Consider the following 26,869-nt stretch of genomic DNA (forward strand, 5'->3'; position numbering starts at 1 on the left):
CGCCCATTATCCGTGATGTACCACGAAAAATTTCCTAGGGATAACCATTTAAAAAATTTTCCAGTCGACACCCGGTTATGAACGATGACACCGTGGATTTGATAATCAAACTACGATGATAAAAGAAAATAGACCAATCAAAATTTTATTAGTTTTCCTGTATAGTGATCGCAACATTTAATCCACGTTTAATAATGATTCAAACCTACAGTGTCACGTGATCACATCGTTTGTATTCTAAGCACAATGAAAAAAATATTTTATGCAGATAATAGTAATTAGTTTGTTTTCGATTATTTATTATTCTGTTTTTCAATTATTTTCATTTTTATTTCATTTCGTCGATGTTTTTGTTTTCTTTTCTTTTCTTTTTTCTTTCTAAACGCGCAGGCTTTAAAAGCCTTATGGCACGTATTTCGAGGGGTCATATGTCTCAACATCACCCTAATTTTTCTTGGCATTAAAGAATCTATACACCTCAGAATTATTGAATCAGATGTCTGCAGAAATATATCGTATGTATGAATGAATTCATATTCAATTACCAAATAGATGGAAAAGAAGATAAATTATCTTTTATTTCATTTCGATCTCTCTCGTTTCATAGGATTAATTAATACAACAGCCCTAAATAAATATATTGTGAGGATAATTGATTAGATTATTTACTACCGGGTGAGCCTATTCGTATGGCTCTTTCCTCGAAAAGCCATAAAATACCATCAGTTACTATACCGGTAATTCGAAAGAAACGCTAGAGGTAAAGTAAATTTATTTATTATTGCATATTCTTCGTAAGGAATGTCTATAAACGGTAGTTAGTAAATATAGCATTATGGAACCGCGGCTCGATTTTATGTTTCGGTCAAAAGTTATCATTCTCATTGCACATGACGAATGGCGTGGGAAATTTTATCACTTGTTATTTAAAAAATTTACTGAGCTTTGTCAATTGAAGGTTTGTATCTCTGAAAGAAATTCAGCAGAATCATATATATGATGTATGTACCTCGATACAATTAAAATTCTCGATCGTATTTATTTGAATAAAAATGTAATTAATTTGCATACGAGACACGTGATGTTTTTTCCTTGGTGTCTATAAATCCTTAGAAAAAGTATTTGCAAAAGATAAAATTAAAACGAATTTTATTAAAATCAAATCACCGAATGTCAGTTAATTTTATTACACGTAAACGATTTTTTTTTTTTTTTTTTTTTCTTGTATTCACTTTTAAAACAATTCTGTCGAATTGAAATGGATTCGAAAATTTCTATCGTATACCGAATCAGAAATTCATCTCGTCTCGTTGAATTTGAATTTTATTTTAAGAGAAAAAAATATTGAAATAAAATAGGGCAGTTTTACTTTGTAAGTGTAAAAAATGATTGAAAATATTGACGTTGAGTTTAATGCTTCCTAATTTTGCTAAACTTCAGACGATTGTAATTCAGTGGAAGCTCGATATCTTTCTGTTTTCGATCCTGCCGTTCAGACTCTAAACATCTTCTCCGTCGCGTACCTAGCAAATAATACTGAATCTAAAACAATCGAATAATTCGGTATACAGCATAATAAATGTATTTTGTATTACACATGCTTACCGTTAAATCGATTGGAATAAAAAGATTCTTTAAGACTTGTAGAGTAAATTAAAATGAAATAATTTCAATTTACTGCAAACCTAAAATTTGTGCCGGTCAATCAGAAATTTCATTTAGACGGCCTCATTGTGAGATATGGAATATGGAGTTTCTACTGTATACGTAGTTAATCGTGAACAGAAACTTATAGTTTTCATATACGAGAGAAGCGATTTCAAAGAGAAATGATAATACCCAGCAATAAGAATAATAATTAGAATAACGTTATAAAAATTTAGCCAACACTCGATATTTATTCGTCAAACACATACTTGTCGAAGCTTAGGAATGAGGTGGTGAATGAAATTCTGAAAAATGAATAGTCCAACTATAAAGCTTATGAAGATAAAATGACACTTTTTGCAGGATTTACGAACTTCACGAGTTGAGGATACAAATGTACCAAAATACGGTTCCTATGTGTCCCCATTAAAAACGCGTAGAAAGATATAATAATCATGGTAAATCGACGATGAAACTTATAGCATAAAATTCGATAAATCTATGCTTGCGAACTGGAAATGATGTGAACCAAATATCATTTACTCAAATAAAAGGAATAAATACGATTGAGAAAATCTGTTAATTGTTGATGGTTTTACAAGTGATAAGTTGATTAATTTTCTTTTTCGCTATTTCTTTCTTCTTTTTTTACCTTTTTAAATTTTCTAGTTTAATGTGTCAGTAATGCCTTAATATTCCAGTCTCCAGAACACGTTATTACTGATTTAAATTCACCTGAATATCACAGAAAATTCCCCTACGCCGTTACTTCCACGGATTGAATTTAAAGTAATTATACAGATTCTTTGGTCTTCTATAATGTAAATGTGTAAATTTGATATATGTGTGTATGTATTTAAAATTTATATTGTATTGCGTTCCGATAAAAAAATCAATCCCCTTCTGCGGACATCGATTCAGTAATTAATAAATATTAACAAGATCGATAATAATAATAATAATAATAATAAAATAATAATAATAATAATAATAATAATAAATGTTACAGAATTAAAATAGTAATATAACCACATTGAGAAATGTATACTAATTATAACAAAAAACGTAATATTACTATAAATTGACGTATATAATATAATTGTATATCATTAGTTCATCAATCATCATCAACATTTCAATTCTCTTAGTTCCCCTGTACGACTCGAAAGAACAGAGCTGCGTTCATACTGAGGATAAACGTTAGTCGTGACGAATAAATCAAGTCTCAAGTTTGAACTTGAACTTCACGAGTAGTTGAATTTCACATTTTGGCATACCTACTTAACGAAGCCCTGTGATTACGGTTCATCTTTTCGTGAGGGAATGCTGACAAGCCTGAGCTGCTAGCTGGCTTGATAATTCACAAATTCAACTTATGCGCTATTTATCCACAGTTTTTTTATTGCTAGCCGTTATGCGCCCATTAAGTAATAAAGAATGAGAAATGTTGTATTTGAATAAGAATTTGCCAGAGTTACGAATTAGTGCAACGTTGGTTTCACAGCTTCATTATTTCAACGAATGTCACTATTTGTTTTAACGTGTCATCGGAATTAAAAATAAAACCATTCCCATAGGCATTGATTTGATTAAGAATAAATTAGATTCGTTGAATACAATGTTTAGCATTCGCAATTTTATGGAATATGGAAAGCAATTTGAATATTTGAGCCAGCGGGATTAGAAAGATGCCGCATGAATTATACCGAACACCGTTTTTTTGATTCGCGTAAGTTTACTGGGTGGGTCAATTAGAAACAGAAACTACGTCGCTCTGGTACTAGAAAAAGCGAACGAAGAAGCGAAGGCCACAGCTACGGATATGTCAAGTCGTTCACAAGAATTCCGCACAAAAAACGCACCGCGTACACCGGGCTTAATATAAATATACATGCAAGAATAACAAATTAAAATAGAACGTACGTGGAGCTCCTCATCACTTTGTACAACCGACAATTTCATTGATTTAAGAAACGATCAGTAATAAGATCTTGAAATTATGAATCTATCATGTAGTAGTTCGATTTTAGAGCAACTAAAAAAAAAAAAAAATTATCATCTTTTAACTTCAGATTGATTTCACAGCATTTGAGTTTTTCTTCTAAATATAAGAATTTCTTCTGTATCAGAGTTTACTGAATTGGTAATATCTTAGGTTGTATTATAAATTGTTACTGACACCAATCGAATAGAATCGAATGTACATAAAGTTCTGAATAATCAAGTTTGAACAAAAACTGAATTTGTCACGTATGAATGTATGCTTTGGTAATTTAACTCCAGACTAATTATTATTGCATTGACCTATATTCCGTTTTTTTATCGCAACTCAGTTTGCGATTGACTCCTTGAATTTCCTATTGAAAATTGGAAGTACCGCACAAATCCAGCAGGCAGCTAGGTTTATAATAATTGTTTAATAGCTTGGTATGATATTTTTCGTAATTCAGTTATCAAGAATCCATCAGCAAGAACGCAACGACTTCCAACGAGTTTCACTCTGAATCTTATTATCACAGTCAATCTCCTACACATCGAGCTTCCGTATTTTCGATTTCAAAATACAAATGCTCAATTATTCCATGTCCGTTTTTTATACAGAGAGCGGACACGGTTCAACTGTCGAACTTTAAGTGCAATATATAAATTGAAGATAATCTTCAAATCATTCGTCTAAAATTCAACGTCACTATAAATCATGGCAAGCTATCCGTCTCTAACTTGACACACTTCCAAACTTGAAAAACATAAAATGGGTAACAATCCCTCTAAATTTCGAGAGCTCAAAATCCGACAATTTGTCCGTATAATATAAACTATTCATTAAACCTATAAAAACAAAATTTACACAATACCCCTTTCATCTTACAACATCATCATGAATTGGTGTTGACATAGACAGATGGATAGATCCATGTAACAGTGCCCGACTAGCTGCGAATACCGTTTACATGGTAAATTCGCAAAATGGGTGTACATACCTATAATATGTACGCGTGTATGTCGTGTATTTACGTTATATGTACTATAATTTTCACACGATCCGTAATATATGTTCATTTGTTGGCTTTATTTATCAACCGTTTATATTTCATTTTCTTGACTCTTCATATCTTCTTTCTTTCTTTTTTTTTTTGTACATTTTTTAAAATTTATGAATTTTTTATTTTTATTTTTTTTTTATTTGTATTTTCTTTTTTATTTGCACCTGAGGGAGGTACTGACCTGACTAGTTCAATATTAACAAGCTCTCTTGCTCGCTATTCCTGAAATATTTACTAACAATAAGATACGTGACAATCTCATTGACGGGCAGAATTCTTGAATAAAATTATTGGAAAAAAGCTGGCGTATCGTGTAGCCGTCGAAATAAACATACGACCGTCTCATACTCCAACTTCATATACAATCGTCTCGCACGTTATCGTTGATGATACGACTCTCGAGGCTTATGCCCGGTTATTTGAATACCATGCTCCCGTTTCTAATCTCCGCTAGTTAACGACACTATCATCAATCGCTACTTCCTATCTACGAGTCTGCATCTCTACCTCTCGCTCCTACCCTTCACCTCTTTAGTTTTATCTTACTCATCGTCAGTTTCTCTCTCTACGACTCTAAATCTTTAATGGTTAATAATATACGCGCGTATTTATCATCGCTTGCTTGACTTGACTTGACTTGACTTGACTTGACTCGGCTTGACTTGCCTATAATAACTTTAAAACTCTGGAAGTCTACGGCGATGCGCTACGACGACGACCTGAATCTTTCGTTTGTTGCAGCTTCGTCGGAGACGCCTTGCGTACGATCGTTATGCTGCATATAGTATAATGTACATTTTGATGCTGACGTTTTACGTACTGACGCTAGCCAATGCGTCGTAACGGTTCATTCGGTAGCGAGGCGAGGGGAGCGCGTATTATTTGGTAAAGTTGCGTTACGTTGTATCCTCGGGGGCTAACTCGGAGCGTCCTCTGGGTCGATGACGCCGCCGGAAATTGGTCCAGCGTCGGTTTCTTCGGTCATTGACACGAACTGTTGAGACAGTGTTTGCAGACTCTGTCGTACCTGAAAACCCCGCATGGTTCATAGATTATTTGAAGGTTGAACGACTTGCTTCATTTCTATTATCTATATAACGAAAAGATTGAATTTATATTTGATCCGATTATATTATCGGAAAATGTCAGGAAACTCAGACGAACGAGTTAACATTTCTTAATTTATGGTTACCGCAGTCTTCCTAAACAGTACAAAACCATCTTTGACTGATATAAGGTGAAAAGACGACTATAAGACATCTTAAAAGCGTTTTCGAACGTGATATTGTTTAAAGATAATACTGAGTTCCTTTTTTGACCATCTTGTTACGGTCTTATTCAAGCACTGCTGTCTTCATTTTTTTTCAACCTACCTTAGATTTTTTTTTTTTGGTAATGCTAGCATTAAATGTAATTCCCTTCTTACTCGTCAAACGTTTGCGCATTAAAATACCGTGAAGAAACGGTGAAAATTAATACGTTGAATGAGCGACTGTGCATGCGTAAAATAGTTGAACACTATTGGTCGTTACTCGAAATGGGAATGAGATGTGAAATTGTCAAGTGAAGAATTGAAATTATGTTGTTAGAATGACGACAATAAAACACTATCGAGAAGTAACCATAGGTGCAAGCATTTGAACATTTTTTATTCAGTAAGAAAGTAAATTTAACTGAAAATATTGTACAGCTAAAAAAAAAAATTGTTCAGCGTTTGTTCTTCTTTCTTTCTCTACTTCAAAATTTCCCAATTCTATAATAGATCTGGATGAGCGAAAGTTACAACGAAAAGAACGCCTCTTCGGTAATCAACGTCAATTTGAATAATCCATAAAATGTTCACCAATCGATATACTGAATAAGCTAGCGTGCTAAAAAAATTTCTATTTCATATCCAGATCATGTGTATATACATTTTTTTCAATCAAAGGTGTCCAAAATACACTTCACCAGAGTTTTTACTTTAAATACGAGTTTTAGAAAAATTTGCGACAGTTCACCTGTCGTGAAATTTACTTAAGAAAGCCAAACTTTTATATTCACAAACTTTCGATCAGATCACTGGAATCTGATTTATAGTCATTACACGAAATAAAATTATTCATAAAACATAAATTCAAAAGTTAACTTCACCAGCATGGACGTTGAAAAAAATGAGGAATAAATGACAGACAATTAGTGTTGATTGATAGATAATCCCAAATAATCCAATGATTCATTGGTAGCGGGATAATAAGTTTTTGGGAAGAATGGTCACTTGCAAGAATTCAATTTTCAATCGCAGTTTTTTATCAGCACACGAAGTGACGTTATTCAGCGTACAAAATCACCCTTCAAAGAAATGATAGAATTTGTAACCCAATGAAGTGTGATCTGTTGGACCTTTTTTACTCTTTGATCGAAGTAATCCAAGAATCATTTCATTAAAAATCGAAACTTGAAAGTGGAATCATTCCGAATAGTTTTTCATTTAATAGCAACAGATTTTTATGTAATATGTATAGCGTGATCAGACCGATTTTAAGATGCTCAAAATCAAACATTCAAGCAAATCAGACACTATAGCTTGTACTTTGTTTCTTCTGCTTAGAATTAATTAGCCAACACACCTTAACGATTTGGTCGAGATTGGAATTGAGATACTGCAGGAGACGATCCTGGGTGAAGCGTTCCGGTGAGGCCAATGGATGATTTAGGTACGCCGCATGAAGACGATCAATCCGCATCATCATTAGCGCTGCAGATACGTACAAAATGGCCAACAGGGCAACAAGAACTGCAATTATGGTACCAGGCCTGAAGCCACCCCAAAGACCAGATGATGGTGCAACAGGCTTCGCGGTTAAAATCGTTTTTACCGGCGCCGGTGACTCTATCCTGTGTGTAAAAAATTAAATCCTTATCTAACAAGTACATGAAACCTTACTTATTATTAGCGACTAAAACGAAACAGACTCGTGATGACAATGAAGAAGAAAAGAAAATATGTATTGATTGTGTAGAGATGAAAAGTATTGATCGTTCCGACGTTTCGATCGGGTTTGATGGGTAGTTTTCTGGTAATTCAGGATTCGCGTCTCTGGTAATGGAATTATGTGACGGATTCACTCCTCGTGACGATGGCTGGTCCTGTTCGACAAATCCATCGCAAATAAACAACACTGTTATGAATTTTTAAACCGACAAATATTTTCTTCTCATTGTAAGCCAGCAAAGGAGATGTCCAGTCATGGTAGTATGTAACCACTGGCCGTAAGGATACTTTTTGTCACAAAGAGGTGAATTGCAATAATTTTGCAATCCTTTGCTAAACCATCCAGTGCCATTGATATGATCTAACATTGCTGAATGTCGAATACTTGTCAGTCAAAAATAGCAGGTGAATGAGGGAAAACGAAAACAGGCCTATACTGAAACGGAAATGAAAATAAAATTTTTATCCTTGAAATAACTATTTATGTGACATGCCCGTAAACCGCCTGTTTTTTTGGCAAGGATAAAGATTTCAGGACGAGCTGAAGACGAGCCGGAAGCGCGGAGTACTGAAATTATCCGAGCCAAAAAACGGTTTACTGGCACGCCACGTACAATATTTTTTACGGTATGGGCATTGAAAAGTAAAACGAAGAGTGAGGTTATGTCGCGATCTGTTCGACGAAGCTACTTTATAAGGCAGTTTGGGATGCGCACTTCGAACTGCGCATCAAAACTGCGGAATAAAGACTTTATTCCTCAACTTTGTTCGCTGGCGTATAAATCGTCACTTTACGTAACAAAAACTGCCACAAAAAGTGAACTTTTCAATGCCGATGGCGTAAAAAAGAAGTTATTGGTCTAAAAGAATAGAGTTACCTCGTCGTGGTGGCAACTGGTCTTGGAATGCTAGCTGAGAATCCATCTGTGTCCGTACAAGCTGTAGGTGGTCTAGACGTCCGATCAGTCCCACTCTCGGACATGCTGGAGTCGTCCTCCTCCAAATTGGCCTCGGAATCGTCGACCAAAAGGGTTTCCGGAGAAAGAAGTTTCCGCTCTACCGGTAGCGGGATGTCAGCGGCGGGTGTCGGTTCTTTTGCTGCGTCCCAGACTTGCTTCATTAGTTTAAAGGTCGAGTCCCTCGAGAGTAGAGAGCAGAAGACATGTCTGTCCTCCTCTGTGGCAATCGCAACTGCGTTCGGAATGATTCTGGCCGTCTTCTCTTTGCTGATTTTTAAAACCGACGCCGTTGGTATAAGTATTTTAGTCACGTAGCCGAAGACGTTGCTATAGAAGCCGAAGTAGTTTGGTGTGATGTAGAGATGTCCTTGTAAAAGGATGTCGGCTACTAGCGCACAGCTGTAGTAGTTCAGAACACGTTCCTCGGCGGGTACCTGAAGTATTTAGTCACATCAAACTCTGCGTGCTGATTTTCTACAAGCGCAAAGAAATTCTAGCAAATGACGAATCCTTTTTATAATAAATTAATAGGAAACTGGTAAATATTTTTCGTCCTGTCGCTCGCGCGTGTTTCTTCTCTTTCATAGAATTCCTCATGTTTTAAATATTATAATCTAAAATGGAATCGTTTGGTTCGTTCACTGTATTTTACTATTCTCAGGTAATGTCTCCTGCTTCAGGAAGTCGCTGTTCTTTCGATGGAACTACTCACTCAATGTTAGGATTCTAATAATGGTTGACATCATCAATACTTGCGAAATAACAGGGGCAATAAAGCGATCGATTTTATTTTGTCCGTCTAAAAGAGAAATATCTGGACTTTAAACTAAAAAATCACATTTTAAAAAAGTAAGGGTAAATTCATTCATTCAATGGCGTGGTAATTTGACATTGTAAATCGATTTTCTCTCTCAACTCACCCATAATATGGGTAAATTAATACTACAGGCGAAGAATAATTTGCAGCAGACTAATTAGGTTACTGATACTATTACTAACTACTCTTTCACTGACCTTACCAGCAGTGTAAATGTTAGTTATTAGTGTTGAAATTATATCATTTACGAAAATTATCCTTCCATTGAAGGTCTGAAAGATGAGGCTTGCTTCGAACGATATCTTTTTTTTTTTTTTGCTATCACAATAACGCACTGGAAACAACATTTTTTTCTGCCATCTAAAACCATCGCGTTAAACTACGACAAAGGATGTTCAGAATACTGTAATTAATAGTAAAATGTACAAGTGAGAAATTTCAAACTCACTTTTCGTACGTAAAAAAAAAAAAAAAAAAAAAAATGTATTCATTATGCAAGTTGCGGTAGAAATTTTCTTTTTCTTTTTTTTTTTTTACGAGTAAAAATGCTTTTTTTAACTGAAAGCTATCGCCTGCAAATCGTTTTTTTTTTTTTTTTTTTTTTTTTTTTTGCAAAAATAAACTGTGTTATTATCGATCTGCGTTAAAATGTAAGGAAATATAGTTGATAGAACTAAAAACTGAACTTATTCCTAATCAATGGACAGTTTTTAATTTTATTTCACACTCACACGAGTTATGAAACTGACATTAGAATTGCATCATATTTTCAATCCATCCCGACATGCGCTTCATAAAATTTTTTCCACATCGAAGATCAAAAAATTCAAAATCAAAATTGACCCTTGAAATTTTTCAGAGTATGTGATTGCAAAAGTTATTTCGGTCAAGTTCTAGCCACTTAAAAAAAAAAAGTTGGCATATTTTAGCACTAGTATAAAAATTATAATATATTTTAAGGACTCCATAACTTGTGACATTAAAAAGATCCTGAAATCGTTCTTAATAATTGAAATATACGTTTAATAACAAAAAATTAACGCGATATAACATACCTGGCTAAAGTGTCGGTGAAATTTCTTCTGACGAGCACTGCTCGTAGATGTCGATGAAGATCTTGTCGATGACCTCGTTGCTACAGTCTGAACACTAGCGGCCATGGATGGCGTACTTCTACTAAGCGGTTTTGATAGTTGGCTGCAAGTATACAAGAAATATTTGCATCATGAGACTAGCGTCAAGCCAAACGTCACGTTAATTCAAGTGAAAGGTGACAGCATATTATGAAAATCAGTATATTATTCCGTCAGCAAAGTTAACGTCACGTAAAACTTTATTTATATACCGATTCATTTTATGCAAAAATCATATGTGGAACTGGAATATACAAAGTGAGTGATCGAGGCACCAAGAGTCATGGTTGTGCACACATGATACCAATTGTATGGTAAATTCACGGTAGTTTCCATGTTCGATTTCACTGCTGATCGTAATAAACGATCTGCAACAAACGGGTTATGAATAGTCAGAAGGTCCAAAAAAATCGATTGTTTAAGAATTTTTTTTAACGAAGACCTTTGAATTTATTAATGTAAAAATTTGTCAAAATATTATGGTAAGTTTAAACTTTATTTTAGATATCGAAGGAATAAAAAAAAGAATAATTTTTGAGAAAATAGCGGCACCTGAGGAAAAAAAAATCGATTTTTGACAAAAATTTAAGCCTTATATATTGTTTACAAAATGAAAAATATTTATCGGTGAGTAAAAACCTGCGTTTAATTACTAAAAAATATATTTAAAAAGCTTGTGTTAAAATTTGAGACTGATCGGTTGAACTGTTTCTGACAAATCTTACTCACTGACTTTAGAAACACAGTTTTGAGAAAAACGAGTTTAAAGTTTCAAAAGCACTTGACATGTAGTAGAAATTTATTAATTTTTTTAACCTACATCGAGTTGTCAATATTTGCCGGATTGATAAGAAATTTTCTGCGTGTGTGCCTAAATATATGTGCAATACGAAAATAAAATAAAGAAGAAATCGAATTTTTTTCAAAATTTTAACTGTACAAAGGTTCCCCGTTCTAGATGAAAAGTCTCTCCGTCGTGCATGCATTGATTAACGAATGACGCAACAAAATTGGCTATTACAACAATTTGAGGCCTACATTGTTCCCGCCTTAAAGACCAGAGATTATGAATCTGAATTCGAAATTTTGGAATTCATTCACTATTACGTTAGAAGCACCAAAATATGAAACGATACTTGGGTTATGAAATTATCTATCTATATTATGTATGTTGTTGATTTGGATCAGATGGATGAGAATGAAGAGGTGATTGATGGAAACTTATTGTTATTGATGCCACAAGTTTTTCCAAAATCGAAAGAATTCATGCCACACACAGAAGAACGTGGTAAAGTAACTAAGTGATTGAAAAAAGCAAGTCACAGACCATTTTTAATGTAATACTGATTAACCATTTTTCACAACAAAATCACAATACAGTGATTGGTTTGAAAACTGAGGCTAAAACGAATTTTGCAAGCGTGTGACTATTGGTACAGAGTTATTAAAATGTAAAATAATATTTCAAATTTAATCTTTTTCACCGATAGCCAATATTTCGGTGATTCTAAATCACTAATTCACGTCAACGCAAGCCAAGGAATGATTGAACGAATGTAGTATCAGTAGTAAAATGAAAATTCCTAAACACTAACCTCCACTGCATTTCACCGAGACGAGTTTGGATTGACCAGTATAAGCATACGACACAACACCGGATAGGTCTGAATATTTCGATCGGATGTATAATCTTACCACCTGTTCTGATAACGATTTTCAGACAAGCGCAAAACGTTGATACGCCGACATGTCTGATTCTTCGGAAAGAAAGAGCTGGCCTACATAATAAATTCTAATGATGCTTCGTAAAATTAAATCCTGTATAAATCCCGAAAAATCAATCAAAATTAATACCAGAAAAGGAACCAGATTTATTCCACTAGAAACAGCTGTCCAACAGTTTCTGGTTCTTGGTTGTTCGCATTAAACGAATCTCAATGATAACAAAGTTTAACTCGTCGAGATTTCACTTTTTATTGGTATGATAATGATACAAAGATGCCATAAAACGAGAGAAACTTTTTCCAAATCTAAACACGGACGTGCTTCCGTATTAAAATCTCATTTTGTATTCGGAAAAAGACGGTATATAAACGATGAAGGTGACCGTTAAGATAACGAAGTACACGCACCTGGTTAAAAGACACGTCCAGATTCCCAACATCGGTTTTAAACTGAGCCATAGCTGTAACACCTGCGTTTACACCTCGCTATCTCTAGACACTAACACAAATTCCGTCTGTTACGCTGTGCGCAGTGATATACTATACCAAGTCAATTTCAAGAGGTAGAAATATTTTTCTAGATTGGTTTTTTAGGAAGATATATATGCTGAATTGCGATGGATTGTCGTTACAAAGAGATCTTGGATATCGATGGTATTTGCATCAAAGCCGTAACGGAATCGATTTCAATTACGGTGTATAAACTAACGTTGATCCGTAAGAGGTGAGTAAATTTTTTTTTTTCTGGACTGTTAATTATTTTTCGCTTGTTTTTCATAAAGAATTATAGTCTTGCCGATCGATTGAAGTTTCTTTAGAGATTACAAAAGAACGTGAAAATGAATTCGAAAGGCTTTGAAAAAACATATAGTTGCAATGAAGATTCTTTTTTACGAAAAACATGAAAATTAAATGGTGATGCTTGGAATTCTATAAACAAACTTCAAGTTCTTTTTGTTTCTTGAAAAAAATTTGACTCGATATCGCTAATCTCTCTTTTAATGACCAACGGAAGTAAGACTAACGATTTTATAAAGATAAGTTTTTTTCTTAGCCACCGTTGAGACACGATTTTAAATACAGGTTAGTAAGGAGACTGTTTTTCTTACAAGTTAAAAATTCAAAATCAGTTTCAAAACCAAGTTTTTTCTTATTTGTAAGAAGTGTGAGAACCTTCAAATGGGGGAGAAAAAAAATAATGCAGATTTTACCCGGAGTGGGTAAGAAGATGGAATTTGCAAAAAAATTTCAATGTGTATGACGTCATTGTATTACCGATTCTCCTGAATTTAGGATTCCGTGGAAGTTTAAGCTAGAAACGTTGAAAGCACTTTGTGAAAGCAACCCCTAAGTTTTTCAAAAATGAAATAATATTTCGTACCAACGTCGATAAATTTGATACTATTTGGGATCATCAGTTGGGAAGATTATCAACTTTTGGTGTTGAGTTTTCGTGCTGTTTTAACAAGCACACTTTAAGACGCAAAACCATAATTGGTAATTTTTGATAGAATCATCGATTTTTGACTTGAGGTTGTTGTTAAATGAATGTTGTTAACTTCTAAATATGTTTTTTCACTTATTTTCTTTACTGCATTGGGATGTTTTATAATAAAATAATCGGAACGGTGATTTTTGTCGCTTTCATTCAATATACACGTTTTTGATACTTGAATAGTGGGTCGGCAAGAAAAGCATATTTTTAAAAAAAATCGCGAGTTGTCACATACGTGAAAATAATTTCCCGACAACTTGCCTCATTTCGATTTTTCCATGGTTTTCTATGTTCGGGTCAAGTTTTTCGGAATTTTCGGAGTCTGAGGCGAATTTTTCATGGTTTCCAGAAAAAAATATAACGAACAAAAGAATTATTACTAACAAATATAAATTAAAAACCTAAGTTTCTAACATCGAAACAAAAACAAGAAGTCAAAGGTGCAAAAACAAATTATTAATCATTCTCCACCGGTTTTCGTAATTTAAAATACTTGGGACAACTTGTCACACTCGACAATTTTTTTTTTTTTTTAATTCAATTCAAAAAAACCTTCTTCAGACTTGGTCCAAAAAACAAACACGAATTTCTCTAGGTGTGTAAAGGATGCATCTACAGTTCCCGATACCTGAATTGAATAAAACTTTAATAAAAAACAATCTAAAAATCAGATAGTAAAAAGTGAGACAACCAGCCACCATCCCCCTTACCGAAAACTGACTTTTTGTACCTTTCAAGTCGTACTTTTGTTACTCAAAGTATCGCGCGTGTCATGGAGGCAAAGTTTTTGTCCTGGAAGATATACTTTGCCTCCTTGATGCACAATTTATTATTGCACTTGTCGTGTGAGGAATTTTTCATTACCTTTCACTACATTTCAGGGCAGTATGACTAGGGCTGCGAGGGGGTGGCAATTGTTGATTCGGTCCTGATACTGTAAGTTGTGCACCACTGATTGGTTGTCCTGCCTGCAGAACTACATTTTGAAGAGGTGTGCTGGGTGCCGATCGCGCGCCTAAAGATCCCGCTGACCTGAAAACCAAATTCGACAGGTTTTTTACTAATTTTTCCACTAGTTATGTAGTACAGTATTCATAAATTATCCAATATATTCTAATGGAAAGGCTTGTTTGACATTTGAATATAAACTTTCTAGATAAACGGAAAATTCTGCAATCCAAGTTGATTTGCAAGTATGTAACATTAGGGTGGCGCAAATAAAACCGACTTTTTTTTTTTTTCTTGAGTCTTGTGTGACACAATGTTAGTTTTTGATGTTTTAAGAGCCCACTCCAAAGGAGAGTTCAAAAAAAAAAATTTTAAGAGGTCGCTCCATATTTTTTAAAACGTCAGAAATCGTCAAAAAAAGGATTTAACATTTTTTTTTTTTCTCGTTACGGTATAATTTTATAAATAAAAAAAAAATTAGTTTCCAAAAGTTTCAGTTCAAAATTTGAATTTTGAAAGGTCGTTCATAATTTTTTTTCAATTTTTAGATGCATTTCTTTAGATCTCTTCGAGCGACCTTTTAATATTCATATTAAAATTTCATAAATTTTTTTTCTTCTATTTAGTAAGAAAGAATCGATAACAATACACCGCGACATGAATTAAAAATCAAACAAAATACTGAAAATATAATTTTTTTAATTTAATTTTTTGACGATTTATGACATTTTTTAAAATTTGGAGCGACCTCTTAAAATTTTTTTTTTGAGCTGTCCTTTGGAGTTGGCTCTTAAAACATCAAAAACTAACATTTTGTCACACGAGACTAAAAAAAAAAAAAAACAGTCGGTTTTTTTTGCACCACCCTAATGTACATACATACATGTGACATTGTTTCTTCAGATTTTTTCAGTAGCTTAATCAATGTTATCCGTTTTTTGAAACCTACTGATCATATGCAAAATCGAACGAAGAGGTTGAGTTTTCTGGGAAATTTTTATCTTACTTGATAGCAACACCTTTAGTTGCTATCAAGTAAGAATTCCTACGATTCTGACAATCTCGTTAAAACTTTATGATCACGGTAACGATAAGTTTTCACATATTGATTTGAAAAATTAATCAAACAACGATCTTTCCTTAGTGATTTTCTACACGAACATGATTTCGAAAAATTATGTAGATAGAATAAAATGTAAGCCATTATGCAGAGCCAAAAGTGACACTTTGATTCAACATATTCTCAACACACGGTTTTTTTAAATGAAAGAAGCGACTCAAAACAGAGTACAAAAATTGTGGGTGAAACAAAAAGTTCTGAGATCAGTTGTAGGTAATTGAATGAAGAAACTGCGACGAAAATAAAGTGCAACTAGTGAGAAGAATTATGCTTGGAAACACTTGAGAAAATATGAGAAACCCAGAGAAAACATGTCATGTTAGTAATCTCCTCAATTATATATATCTTTGCCTTACTGAGAATCAATTTCCACAATCTTTTCCACCTTCGTCTCAATAATCTTGGCACAAGATGCGGCAAGAAGCAGGTATAGTGATATAGTGATTCACTCACGATCGGTCCGTTCGCCTCCAGAAATGAGAAGTTGAGCTTGGGGGTGGGGATCAAAACTTGAAAGGATCAATATTTCGGTTGGCCGATGTATCGAAATTTCAATCAAGATCCAGAAAAATAACTTGTTAAAAATCTTGATTTTTTAAAGAGTCACTGATTACTTCTCATTCTAATCAGTGACACTTTCGAAAATCAAAATTTCGAACAAATCATCTTTTGTCACTTTATTTTCACTTTATGTTTGAGCCGCGTGGACCAGAGCTTGGATCAGACGGGTCGGTAAGTCAGTGATCGCTGCTTTCACGAATGAATTAAATAAATTCCAACTTCGAGCAAATGAACAATAAAGTAGGAAAGATTTTATACCTCAAAGTGATAAAAAAATTTTTTTAGTATAATGACTACGGTTACAATAATAGTTTGAATATTGTTGGAATCGTTGGAAAAAAAATGTGATACAAACAATGATTTAGGATAATTTCAATTGCCAAAACTATATTTTGTGGTTATTGCGTAAGTGAATTTGTTTGCTTAGTTTACTAAAATTTTTCACTTGAATAAAGAAAGTATTTTCTGGACTGCTGGAGCGGATAATTTATCACATAAATTAATAACAAAATAATTTTCTAAATATAACCTCAAGCGGCCACATTTCGTAGGAAAATTAATGTTAACGAAAAATTATTTCCCATCTCGTAAATACTCGTTGATCAGTCACGTGGTTTCATACTAAAATAATAATAATAAGTAGCACGTTGACTGGAATTTAGTTTTTGAATACCTATAACCTATTCCAGGTTATTTCAGTAAAGTTTATGATTCATATTAAATTATCAAGAAAATGAGGAATAGTTATATTAAAATACTACGATAGTTTTAACTTGATAAAATGACAATCTCTACCATTAAAAATATTATAAATGTTGATTTTTTTATCAACAATCTTGAAATACGAACAACCAAGCAAAACTGTAAATCGAAAATATAATCTGAAATATGATATGTCAAACATCGCGAGAATTAAAGATTGTCACGTTTTCCTAGCGGTTCCCAGTAATCACCAATTGACACGAATTCAGATCTTTCAAATTAAGACTACGTTATTGCATAAAGCAGGAATGTTTTATTCCCAGCTGTATGCTTTATATTAAATTAATAAAGTTTCATATTTTCAGACATCAGTGATGTGTATAAAATTTGATAATATCAAAACAGCGTCACGCTGCTCTACTGAGTGTTTTTAAGCTGAATTGGGCTGATTCGAAGGAAAGTAAATCATCCTCTGAATCCTCAGAAAAGTTAACAAACAACCAAATACAACTAAAACATAGAATTTTATCATTAGATGTGGATGGTTTCAAAAAAAAAAAAAAAAAAAACACTGTTTAGAGAAAAAATCATGGTCTCAAAACTAAGATCAGTGTCGAACAAACAAACACACACACACACGCACGCACTAAGACATTTTTTCTGACTAATGTGCAAATGAATCAGATCTATTTGCGAATCGGTTCGCAAATCAGGACGGCCTTCACGCTACCAGCGAAGCAGCATCGCATCTCTATTCTCCGGAAAAATGGTCAGTTTCGTTCGGATTTTTCAAATCGCGAGAACGCTTATATTTTGGATAAACCCATTCAGACTACCGGTAACCGTGAATCTCGGAAATCCGGTGAAAATATTGCAAACCATAATTGTGAGGGTGGATTATTTGTTTAGTGCCGATAAATTTGAGTAAAGGTTGAAAAGTGATAGAGAAAATTGTTAGTCCGTTCATTATAATCAATCGATACCTTTAGTTAGCACATTTATGTTATTAGAAAGTTACCGAAATTTTATAAATTATCCATTCCTCTAGTGCCAAAAATATTTTCTATTTTTATAGATCTTTATATGCACTGTAGAAAATTTCGTGTCACTTAAATATAAGTGAAATTATGTATTAGATTGAGATTGAATAACGTTGACTTCACATTAGATAGCGTTAGATTAACGTCAGTTAGAGTTTGTTTGATTGACATCGAATTATAGTTTATAGAAGTCCGCACCGAAATTTTTCTGAGAGTGTGCAGACATATTGTGAGCAATAGGGAGATTAGAATAGACACTTACGACGTAATTCGATCTATTTTCGATTACGAGATTGATACTGAAAAGCTGAGTCATTAAGGCGACATCTTGAAATTAGATATCTATATAACGTTGTACATTAAATTAGGTACACGTTTGTAAATTTTAGTATATAACTATAATATTGATGAAATACTGAATCCAACGATTTGGTGATGTTTTTTGTTCATTTCGAGCAAATAAACAATAAAGTATGAAAGATTTTATACTCCAAAGTGGTTAAAATTTTTTTTAGTATAATGGCTACGGTTACAATAATAGTTTGAATATTGTTAGAATTGTTTGATAAACAAATCAATTTACAGACTTACGTGAAAATAAGACTCGGGGATATTAATCTTTCCTTTTTATCGGTTTTTTTTTTAAATATCAAAAATTTAGATGAATGATGGAATAGTTTATGTTTATGATCCTATTCCGAAGTGAGCACAGGATGGAAAAGAATGGTATGGAAGCATTAGAAAATTTCTGATCAATTTTCATTCGACTATCTCAAATGCAAAACATTTTACCACGAAGTAAAAACTGGTTATAAACTATTGATATATATATATATATATATATATATATATATATATATGTATATACTCGTCTAGAAAAAAATCTCAGTAACAATTTTCGAAACGAACGAAATCGAACGTATATATATATATATATATATATATTCACGTGTTGAAATCGCAGATCATTTTGAAAATCAGTGATTTAAAAATGGCTTCAAGTCACTTGAAATCACATGAAATCGTATAAAATCCTTTAAAATTGTTTCAAATCATTGCGATCACTTGTCACCGGATTTATAAGTAAATATTGTAAAGATCACACTCGCGCTATGGTTCATGCATTACGTTGACACGTGATGCAGTTGCGTTTGATTGATATGCACTATATAATACGCTAACGTTGGTATTCTATATAAAAAAATGTATCGTTAATTAAAAATCAAGTGATGCAAACTCAATACGTGTAGATTACATAAACTGAAATAAAACAATTTATTGTTCTGTCACGTTAATAATTAGATTAAAGAGACATTCGTTCAGCAATGGTGCCTCTCTGAAATAACGAATGACCTCACATTTTGATTATACCATTGTCGGCCAATGACCCGCGTGTGTTAGCGCAATCGGTGTGGAAAGCAATGTTTTTCCAGTGTATATATGCATTGTTTGTTTACACGACACTTGGGATTTACGAAGCGTTCTATTTCAACCAAAGACCGATTTTTGGCAGATAGTCAATGAATTTTAAATCAATCTGCACGTAACCCAGTTTCTTTTTGTCGGTGAAATTAATTACTAGATGTGTATTTTTCATCCAGTTTATAGTGAGCCTTGAACACACATATTTTTTACCATTGGCAAAGTAACAGTTAAAATTCAGATAATTTTGGAGCAGGAAAAAAATTGAGATTCATATAATTATGTTTTTCTACATCAGAATGATCGATTCAATTTTCGTCTAATATTTCATTTTCTTAGGTACGATTCGAAATTTTCATCAAATATTCAGTTTTTCCGAAAAACAAGACTTGGAAGAAAAAATAAATTATATTGAAATTAATATCTTTGTTACATCTGGCTTATGAATCACACGAACTCTCAACCTCGCCGATGATCGATTAGCTGTTAGCAGATTAACTACTAGCCATATGCCACATTCTTCATGGTAACCCTCTAACTATCTTCCCATTTTAATACTTTCAGTGTGATCAGAGAAGTCTAACCATATCGTAGATTGACTTTAGGTGAAACTTTTTCCTTAAAAAAAAAAAAAAAAAAAAAAAAAAAAACTTTAACGCTTATTTCTCAAAACTATATTTTTTCCCTGGAACCGCAGAACCGATCTTCATGGAATTTTAACCACATGTTCTAAACAGTAATAGCTTCAGTCGATTCTATAAATGAATAAAAATTTTGATTTATACTATTTTTTTGGAGCCAATACAGTGAAAAAAAACCTAATTTTTCTTTTTTTTATTCCTTTAAATGTTTGCCATTTTGTTATTTATCAATAAATATTAATTTCCATAGAAGGAAATTTTAGTTTTAGATAAGCCGTTATTTAGTTATCAAGGTTGCCAGTATATATATAAAAAGTGTAAAAAGAAAAAGTTTAACCGAATGTCGAGTTGGCATGGAATGCCTCGTTTATTTTTTCCTGTAAAATGAAACGACAATTCGGGAAAAACATTAGCATGAAAGAGGGTCGCGAGTTTATTGAATTCGTAGAGAATGCACCATAGCATAGCTATAATTTTACTTCGTCAACCTTGTCATCCATATAGTGGAGAGTTAAGGCTGCGCTCGATCGAAACTAATTGCAACACTTCTAAGCCTTGTTCTTCTCTGAATACCTAGAGACACGTGGTGGTCAGTGTCTGGACGTCTGCAGGGTCAGCGTGAATAAAATGATATATACGTGAAATAAATAAGTCTTGGGCGATGGATGGCGGCGAAGGATTTCCTAGTACCTTTTACCTACTTCTCGAGACGGCAGCTAAAATTGGCACCCTGGCGATTAATCGAGTAAATAATAAGTCGATTATCCACTAGCATCCAGCTGAAGCGCATATATATGCTCGTTACTTATGAGATCGATTGGACAAAAGTCAATACTTTTCATTAATTTTATTACAATAAAACAGTCGTATATTGTGAGTATATATGAAATTGTTATGTACCCAGTCGTGAACTACGAGAATCTCTTGAAAAATAAAAAAAATAGAAAAGCTTTTATATCGATGCTTAATTTCAAATCGCTGTAAAAAAAAGTTTTACCGAGTCGCTGATACATGTTTTTTTATTTTTTTTTTTTATTTTTTTGGTAGCTAATTTATTATTGCCATTTGTTAATTGTATGCAATATCAGTGGAATGTGGTGAAATTAAATATTTAAGATGCCAACGTGATGAAAAAAAAAAAAAAAAAAAAAAAAGAAAGTGTTTTAGTGAATTTGTATAAAGTACGAATTTGCCAGATTTTTTTTAACATTTTCAATTTACTTGAAATAAAGCGTTGGAATTAGATAAGCTTCTGTTTGTGATCTGTTTTTACTTTCGTATTCTTCAAGAGATCTTCGTAGCCAATGAATATAGTAATTTGATAAATACTCAATTTACCACGATCTTACGATAAAGTTAATAAAAATTATCGGTCTTCGGCAAAAAATCTTCTTTAAAAGTATCTTATTTGAAAACCGGATAATGAAAAACAAGTTATTTCACGACCATACAGATTCCTGTCAATAACGAGGAATTGGTGTAGTTACATTGAGGAAAAATCGTTGTTTCGCAACTTCGAAATTGTATTTCGAAATTCAAGAAATAACCATAAAGCAATTAAAGAGTCTCACATTTTGCAAACTGTTTTTCAATGCTTTTTTACATTACCACTATTCACTTGACTCTCGTTGCCTGCAATTCGCAGCCAGTTTTTTCGATTTCAGCAACGACCTGTCAAAACGCCAGCGGACACAGGGGTCAAATTTTGAATGAATTGTATAAAAACTTCAACCGCCAATGCTTAGAAGCCAGATTTTTCGGAGATGACAGATTAAAGAAACACGTCTTACACGGCGTTCAATTTCCAATAAAAAAAAAAAATAATATGCCGCAAAGTTTTTACACGAGACATTCAGCTGCGAGACAGCTTGACGCGCACGAAATACTGCAATTTTGGCGCATCGAGCGAGTTTGCTAATTTTAGTCACTTCTTCGGACAGCTCTGTCTTGAAAACTATCTCTGTAAATAATCATTGGCTGAGAAACAGTTTTGTAGATAATTTTATAGTCGACAAGAATGATACAGCTTGTTTGGCCTAAGATGTACAGTGATTTCTCAATTCAAAGGTACTCATTCGTAGTTTTAGTGGATTAGATATTTTGTTGTAGAAATTGAAAGAAATGTTTTCGAACCGATTGCTTGATATTGGACAGTTTAAAATCGGACAGTCGGTCGAATTTTATACCAACCAAAAGTTACCGCCTGATTGAGCAGCCGAAGCAATACCAATTGCAATTGTCAGAAAATGTCCCTAGGAGCCCACAGCTAACGGTGAACTCCTAGGGACATTTTCGGCTGCTCAATTAGGCGGTAACTGTTGGTCAATTCCAATCGCGGCTGTCAGAAAATGTCCCTAGGAGCCGACAGCTAACGGTGAACTTCTAGGGACATTTTCTAACAATCTTGATTGGAATTGCTTCAGCTTCTTAATCAGGCGGTAACTGTCGGCTAATAAAATTCGACCGACTTGACGCATGCGCATTTTCTTCGTGGACACACGGTATATACTTTTAAATATTAATGCCTTTATTGAAAATCCATGTAAGTAATTAGCTTAGTATAAAAATTTCCTCTCAATCATCATCATACAGGTCATCTTATTACTCCTAACCTAAAAATAACTTTTATGTACACATAATCAAAATATCGTGGTTAATTTTATGAACTTTCATTGGGACATTATTTGGGATAGAATTACGTTCACATTAGGTAAATTGAAATTTGATTGCATAATATTAGGAAGGGTGACTCAATGCTGTCCAGTCAGCCTACGTATCGATGATCAGCATAGTGCTCGTGCCAACCGTCTAAAATAGAAGAAAAAAAAAACCATAATCGACGAGTAACCACAACATTATTTATAACATTCTGTACTTGGCCCAATTTGAGAATACGTCATAGCAGCTTACTTCGAAGACTTGTTTTGAACTATCCATGGAACCGTTAGTCACGTAGTGACGGGGGTGATGATTTGTGGATTGCTTTAGGAACGTATATCGCATATTCTAGTGATAAGTTGGTTTCGTATTCACCAGAATCGCATATGAGTAAGAAACCGCAGGACTTCGATATGCATCATTCGAAACGTCAAAGCTTGTGGAACCGGGAGGATTTGGACGGAAATCCTTTTATCGTTCGTGTTTTTTTTTTTTTTTTTTTTCTTAAGGCCAAGAAGCACGGCTCTTGTAAATTTATATCGACGTATTTCTCTGTTCCAACCTAATTGTGAAATGAAAATTCAACCAAGGGCTGATCATTGTTATACCGTTGAATTTTATTTGCAACTCTTGACATATGGCGACATTTAATGCTGATATATTCTGTTTAAAAATATTTTTATAAAATGTATAACACGTAATACTGAGTCAATTCATGGAAAACTTGTCGTACCAACCACTGATTTCTCAAGGATCACGTGAGGCAACAAAAGTCTTACAACAAACGCTTCGGCTTATGCTTATTATAGCTTATTTTCTCCAAAGTTAAATTTTCAGAAAAACCAGACTTGTTGGAATGTCACAACATACCTAAGTGTCTGTATTTCTTTAGCAAAGAAAAATTTTTCAACAACTAAATGAAATAAAAAATTTTTTACGAACGACTGTAAAAACAATCGTAAAAATAAGTATTCACAGAAATTTTCTTTTGTTGCACGAAAAATATTTTAATCAGATTTGATGCCAATGTCATTTAAACATAAATTAATATGTAATACATGTTATACATAGACATTTGTTTTTTTAGATTTGAAATATAAGGTAAGCTGGTAAATAATTCACTGTTCAAAGAAGGCTTATAGTTATAAGTTATACGTATAGTCGAAGACAATCATCATCATCCTAATATTGCAGTATTAATCCATGAAAAAATTATACCCAAAACCATCCGTGCATTTAAATCTTGTTCATATTAGTTGAAATATTTAATTTCAGAATTGTTTTTCGCTATTCACTTTCAGTTTCGGCTTCTTGTCTAGTTCAAGTCATCTTGATAATCGTCTTTCCTTTATATTCATGTCCCAAATTATAAGTAAATAAATTACTTACTTAACAAGGTGAGTTTTAGAATAGAAAATCATCATGGCGATTCTTTGTTCTACCTCATAAATTTGTCGTAAAATGTATGATGTGATATAATATTCACTGTTCTATACTTAGTTAGTTGATCCGGTTACGTAAAAGTCTCTTACACATCATCTATAGGACAACTGGCGCCTGTTTGAAATTGATAAACATCGGAAAATCCGTATTCAAACATTTTATTCATTCAATAATCACTCTCAATCTGTCACGAACGGAGTTTAAAATGGATGAACCAAAAAAAATTGTGTGATCTTCCAATATCATTTTAAAATGCTAAGCGTATTCGGATATCCGTTGATTCTTGTCAGTCCAGCCGTAACAGGCTCATTGAAATTTTAATGTACGAGTTTTATCATTTATGGGTCTGACCGTTGGATATCTGATGGGGTTGACCATATATTTTCACTATCAGATACAGAAATTCAATCACTCGAGGAGGTGAGACTGGAAGAAAAACTTCTTTGCCTGCCAAGTAGTTTTAGAATATTTTACAGATTCGCTATCGGGAGAGCTAATACATATATTCAACTACCCAACCTTAGCTGTGATTCTTCACTATAATCGAATCATAAAAAATCTTGGTATTTTTCTTAACGCGAACCATGACTTTCAATTTTTCTCGATATTCTACGAACGCTTGAAAAATCTTCTCATCATGAAGCTTACGTGTATAGATAATTTTTTTTCACAATAAATCTTGTGTACTGACATTCTAATAACTTGTGACAGTTGTGTTCACTAACACAACTTACAAAAAAACTAATTTATCTCTGTATACAGGCATACGAACGGTGTAAGTGATGCCAAGAATAACTCACATCGTCTGTTAAAGAATAAAATCAATGTCATCATTAGCTTTGGGCATATGGGCCTGAAATCAGCTGAGCCAACACACCGCCAAGAATATAATATCAATTTTACGCAGGAGTTTGAAATTCATGAAGCTATTGCAGTGATAAATACTTGGGTAAAGTTGTAAAATAAAAATTTTCAACACATAGATCGTTGACCAATGATTTGTGGAATAATTCTGCATTATTGTCAAGAGTAAAAGCTGTTAATCTGATTCACATATTTGCGCGAAGTAATGAATTCGTAAAATTTGAAATTTATTTTCACTTAACACTAACAATACACTCTCTACGCGAGTACCAGAGAAAATTTTTGATCCTGCGCATCCATGCGTGATAAAGATTGTTTAACCTTTTTTTTTTAATTTTGAAAAATTACACTGCGTGCTGGATAATTTTTCTCCGTTGATCATATCACGCAAAATCTACGATGAGGATGAGTTGAGTTTATAGCTTCCTCATCGGTTCTACTTCCCATCGAGGATGAGATAGTTCTGTAAGGTTTTGAAGACGTTATCTTTCAATATCAAAACTCGACGTTGAGAAAATAGATTTTGAAGCTTGAATCTGAAATACTTTCATCAACACGCAAATTTGTTTTCACCTTATATTAAAGTGTAAAAAGCAGTAAAGATTTAAATAGTATGAAAATAATGTGGAAACTCTTAAAAAGACTTTGGATCTCCATCTGATTACCTGTGCATAATTTATTACAAAAATAGTAATAATTACAAGTGACAGACCTTCAGGATTGCTGTTCTAATCTGGACTAGAACCTGAAATCATTTTATTTGATTTTATTCGACGCAGGCACGCGTTACGTAGTTTTATATTGAGAAGTTGCACTTGACCTCTGTAATTCGTTCGATACCGACAATTATAAATCTAAATACGTTGACTTTTGGCCCTCCGCAGGCAAACATAACAGGACATCAGTTACTCAACAGATACAATTGGGCGACTACAGAGTGTATCGATCCATTAGGGCAATAAAATTGTTTTCCAATATATCTCTAAATTTATCTAAAAAGTATCGACGGAGTATATTTCCGACTATGAATATCTCTTACTGTTGTGAAAAGGAATTCAAAAACTATGATCAAGACCAAAAATATATTGTATTTGATTGTAATGCTGCGGTAAGCAAAATTATATTTGTATAATATATTCTTTCGGTATATACATATACACACACCTAACATCTGCCGAGAAAAGTTGAAAAGATGAAAATTAGCAAGCTTAAGAGCACGTAGCCCACCTACCTTACCGACCGAGCAAAATCAACCATTTTCTTCCTATATTAATTCCTATATTATTTCGCTACGACAGAGCGATGCATCGTCGAAATTTGCAGCCCTTTCGTTCGTTTGTTTATTTAATATAAAAAGAAAAAGGATGAGTTTGCTCGGTCGGTAAAGGTAGGCGTGCTAGATGCTGTTAACGACCGACTGCGCATACGCAAGATGACTGAATTCTATTGGTCGTTAATATCGTACCGCGATGATATATATTCTTCTGAAAGATTCAAGGGAGCCAACATACACGAAACGAGGTATCAGCCGTCAAACTTCTACGCATTAATTACCGAATTAATGTTATGTTGTTACGTTTACTCTTAACAATAAACAGTCGTCGATTAGACTCTCAAGTCTTCTTGAATCACGATATGAATTATTTTAAATCTGTCTAATTTACAGTGAAATGGAAA

General features: G+C 33.4%; 1 protein-coding gene across 2 annotated transcripts in view; it reads right to left on the minus strand.

The window, feature by feature from the left end:
* Positions 1 to 5,390: 5,390 nt before the first annotated feature.
* LOC124406954 (GRAM domain-containing protein 2A-like) overlaps positions 5,391 to 26,869 on the minus strand; it is a 71,896-nt gene continuing 50,417 nt past the window's right edge. The window contains exons 4-8 of one of the 2 annotated variants that reach the window (XM_046882695.1): positions 14,658 to 14,825; positions 10,497 to 10,638; positions 8,544 to 9,058; positions 7,301 to 7,568; positions 5,391 to 5,718 (exon numbers count right to left, since the gene is read on the minus strand). In XM_046882695.1, the coding sequence (XP_046738651.1) occupies positions 5,608 to 5,718; positions 7,301 to 7,568; positions 8,544 to 9,058; positions 10,497 to 10,638; positions 14,658 to 14,825 (1,204 nt within the window). In that variant the 3' untranslated portion in view covers positions 5,391 to 5,607. The remainder of the gene's footprint in view (positions 5,719 to 7,300; positions 7,569 to 8,543; positions 9,059 to 10,496; positions 10,639 to 14,657; positions 14,826 to 26,869) is intronic. The other variant, XM_046882696.1, reaches the window with a different exon arrangement.

This window comes from Diprion similis, chromosome 6 (assembly GCF_021155765.1).
Source record: "Diprion similis isolate iyDipSimi1 chromosome 6, iyDipSimi1.1, whole genome shotgun sequence".
Lineage (NCBI taxonomy): Eukaryota > Metazoa > Arthropoda > Insecta > Hymenoptera > Diprionidae > Diprion > Diprion similis.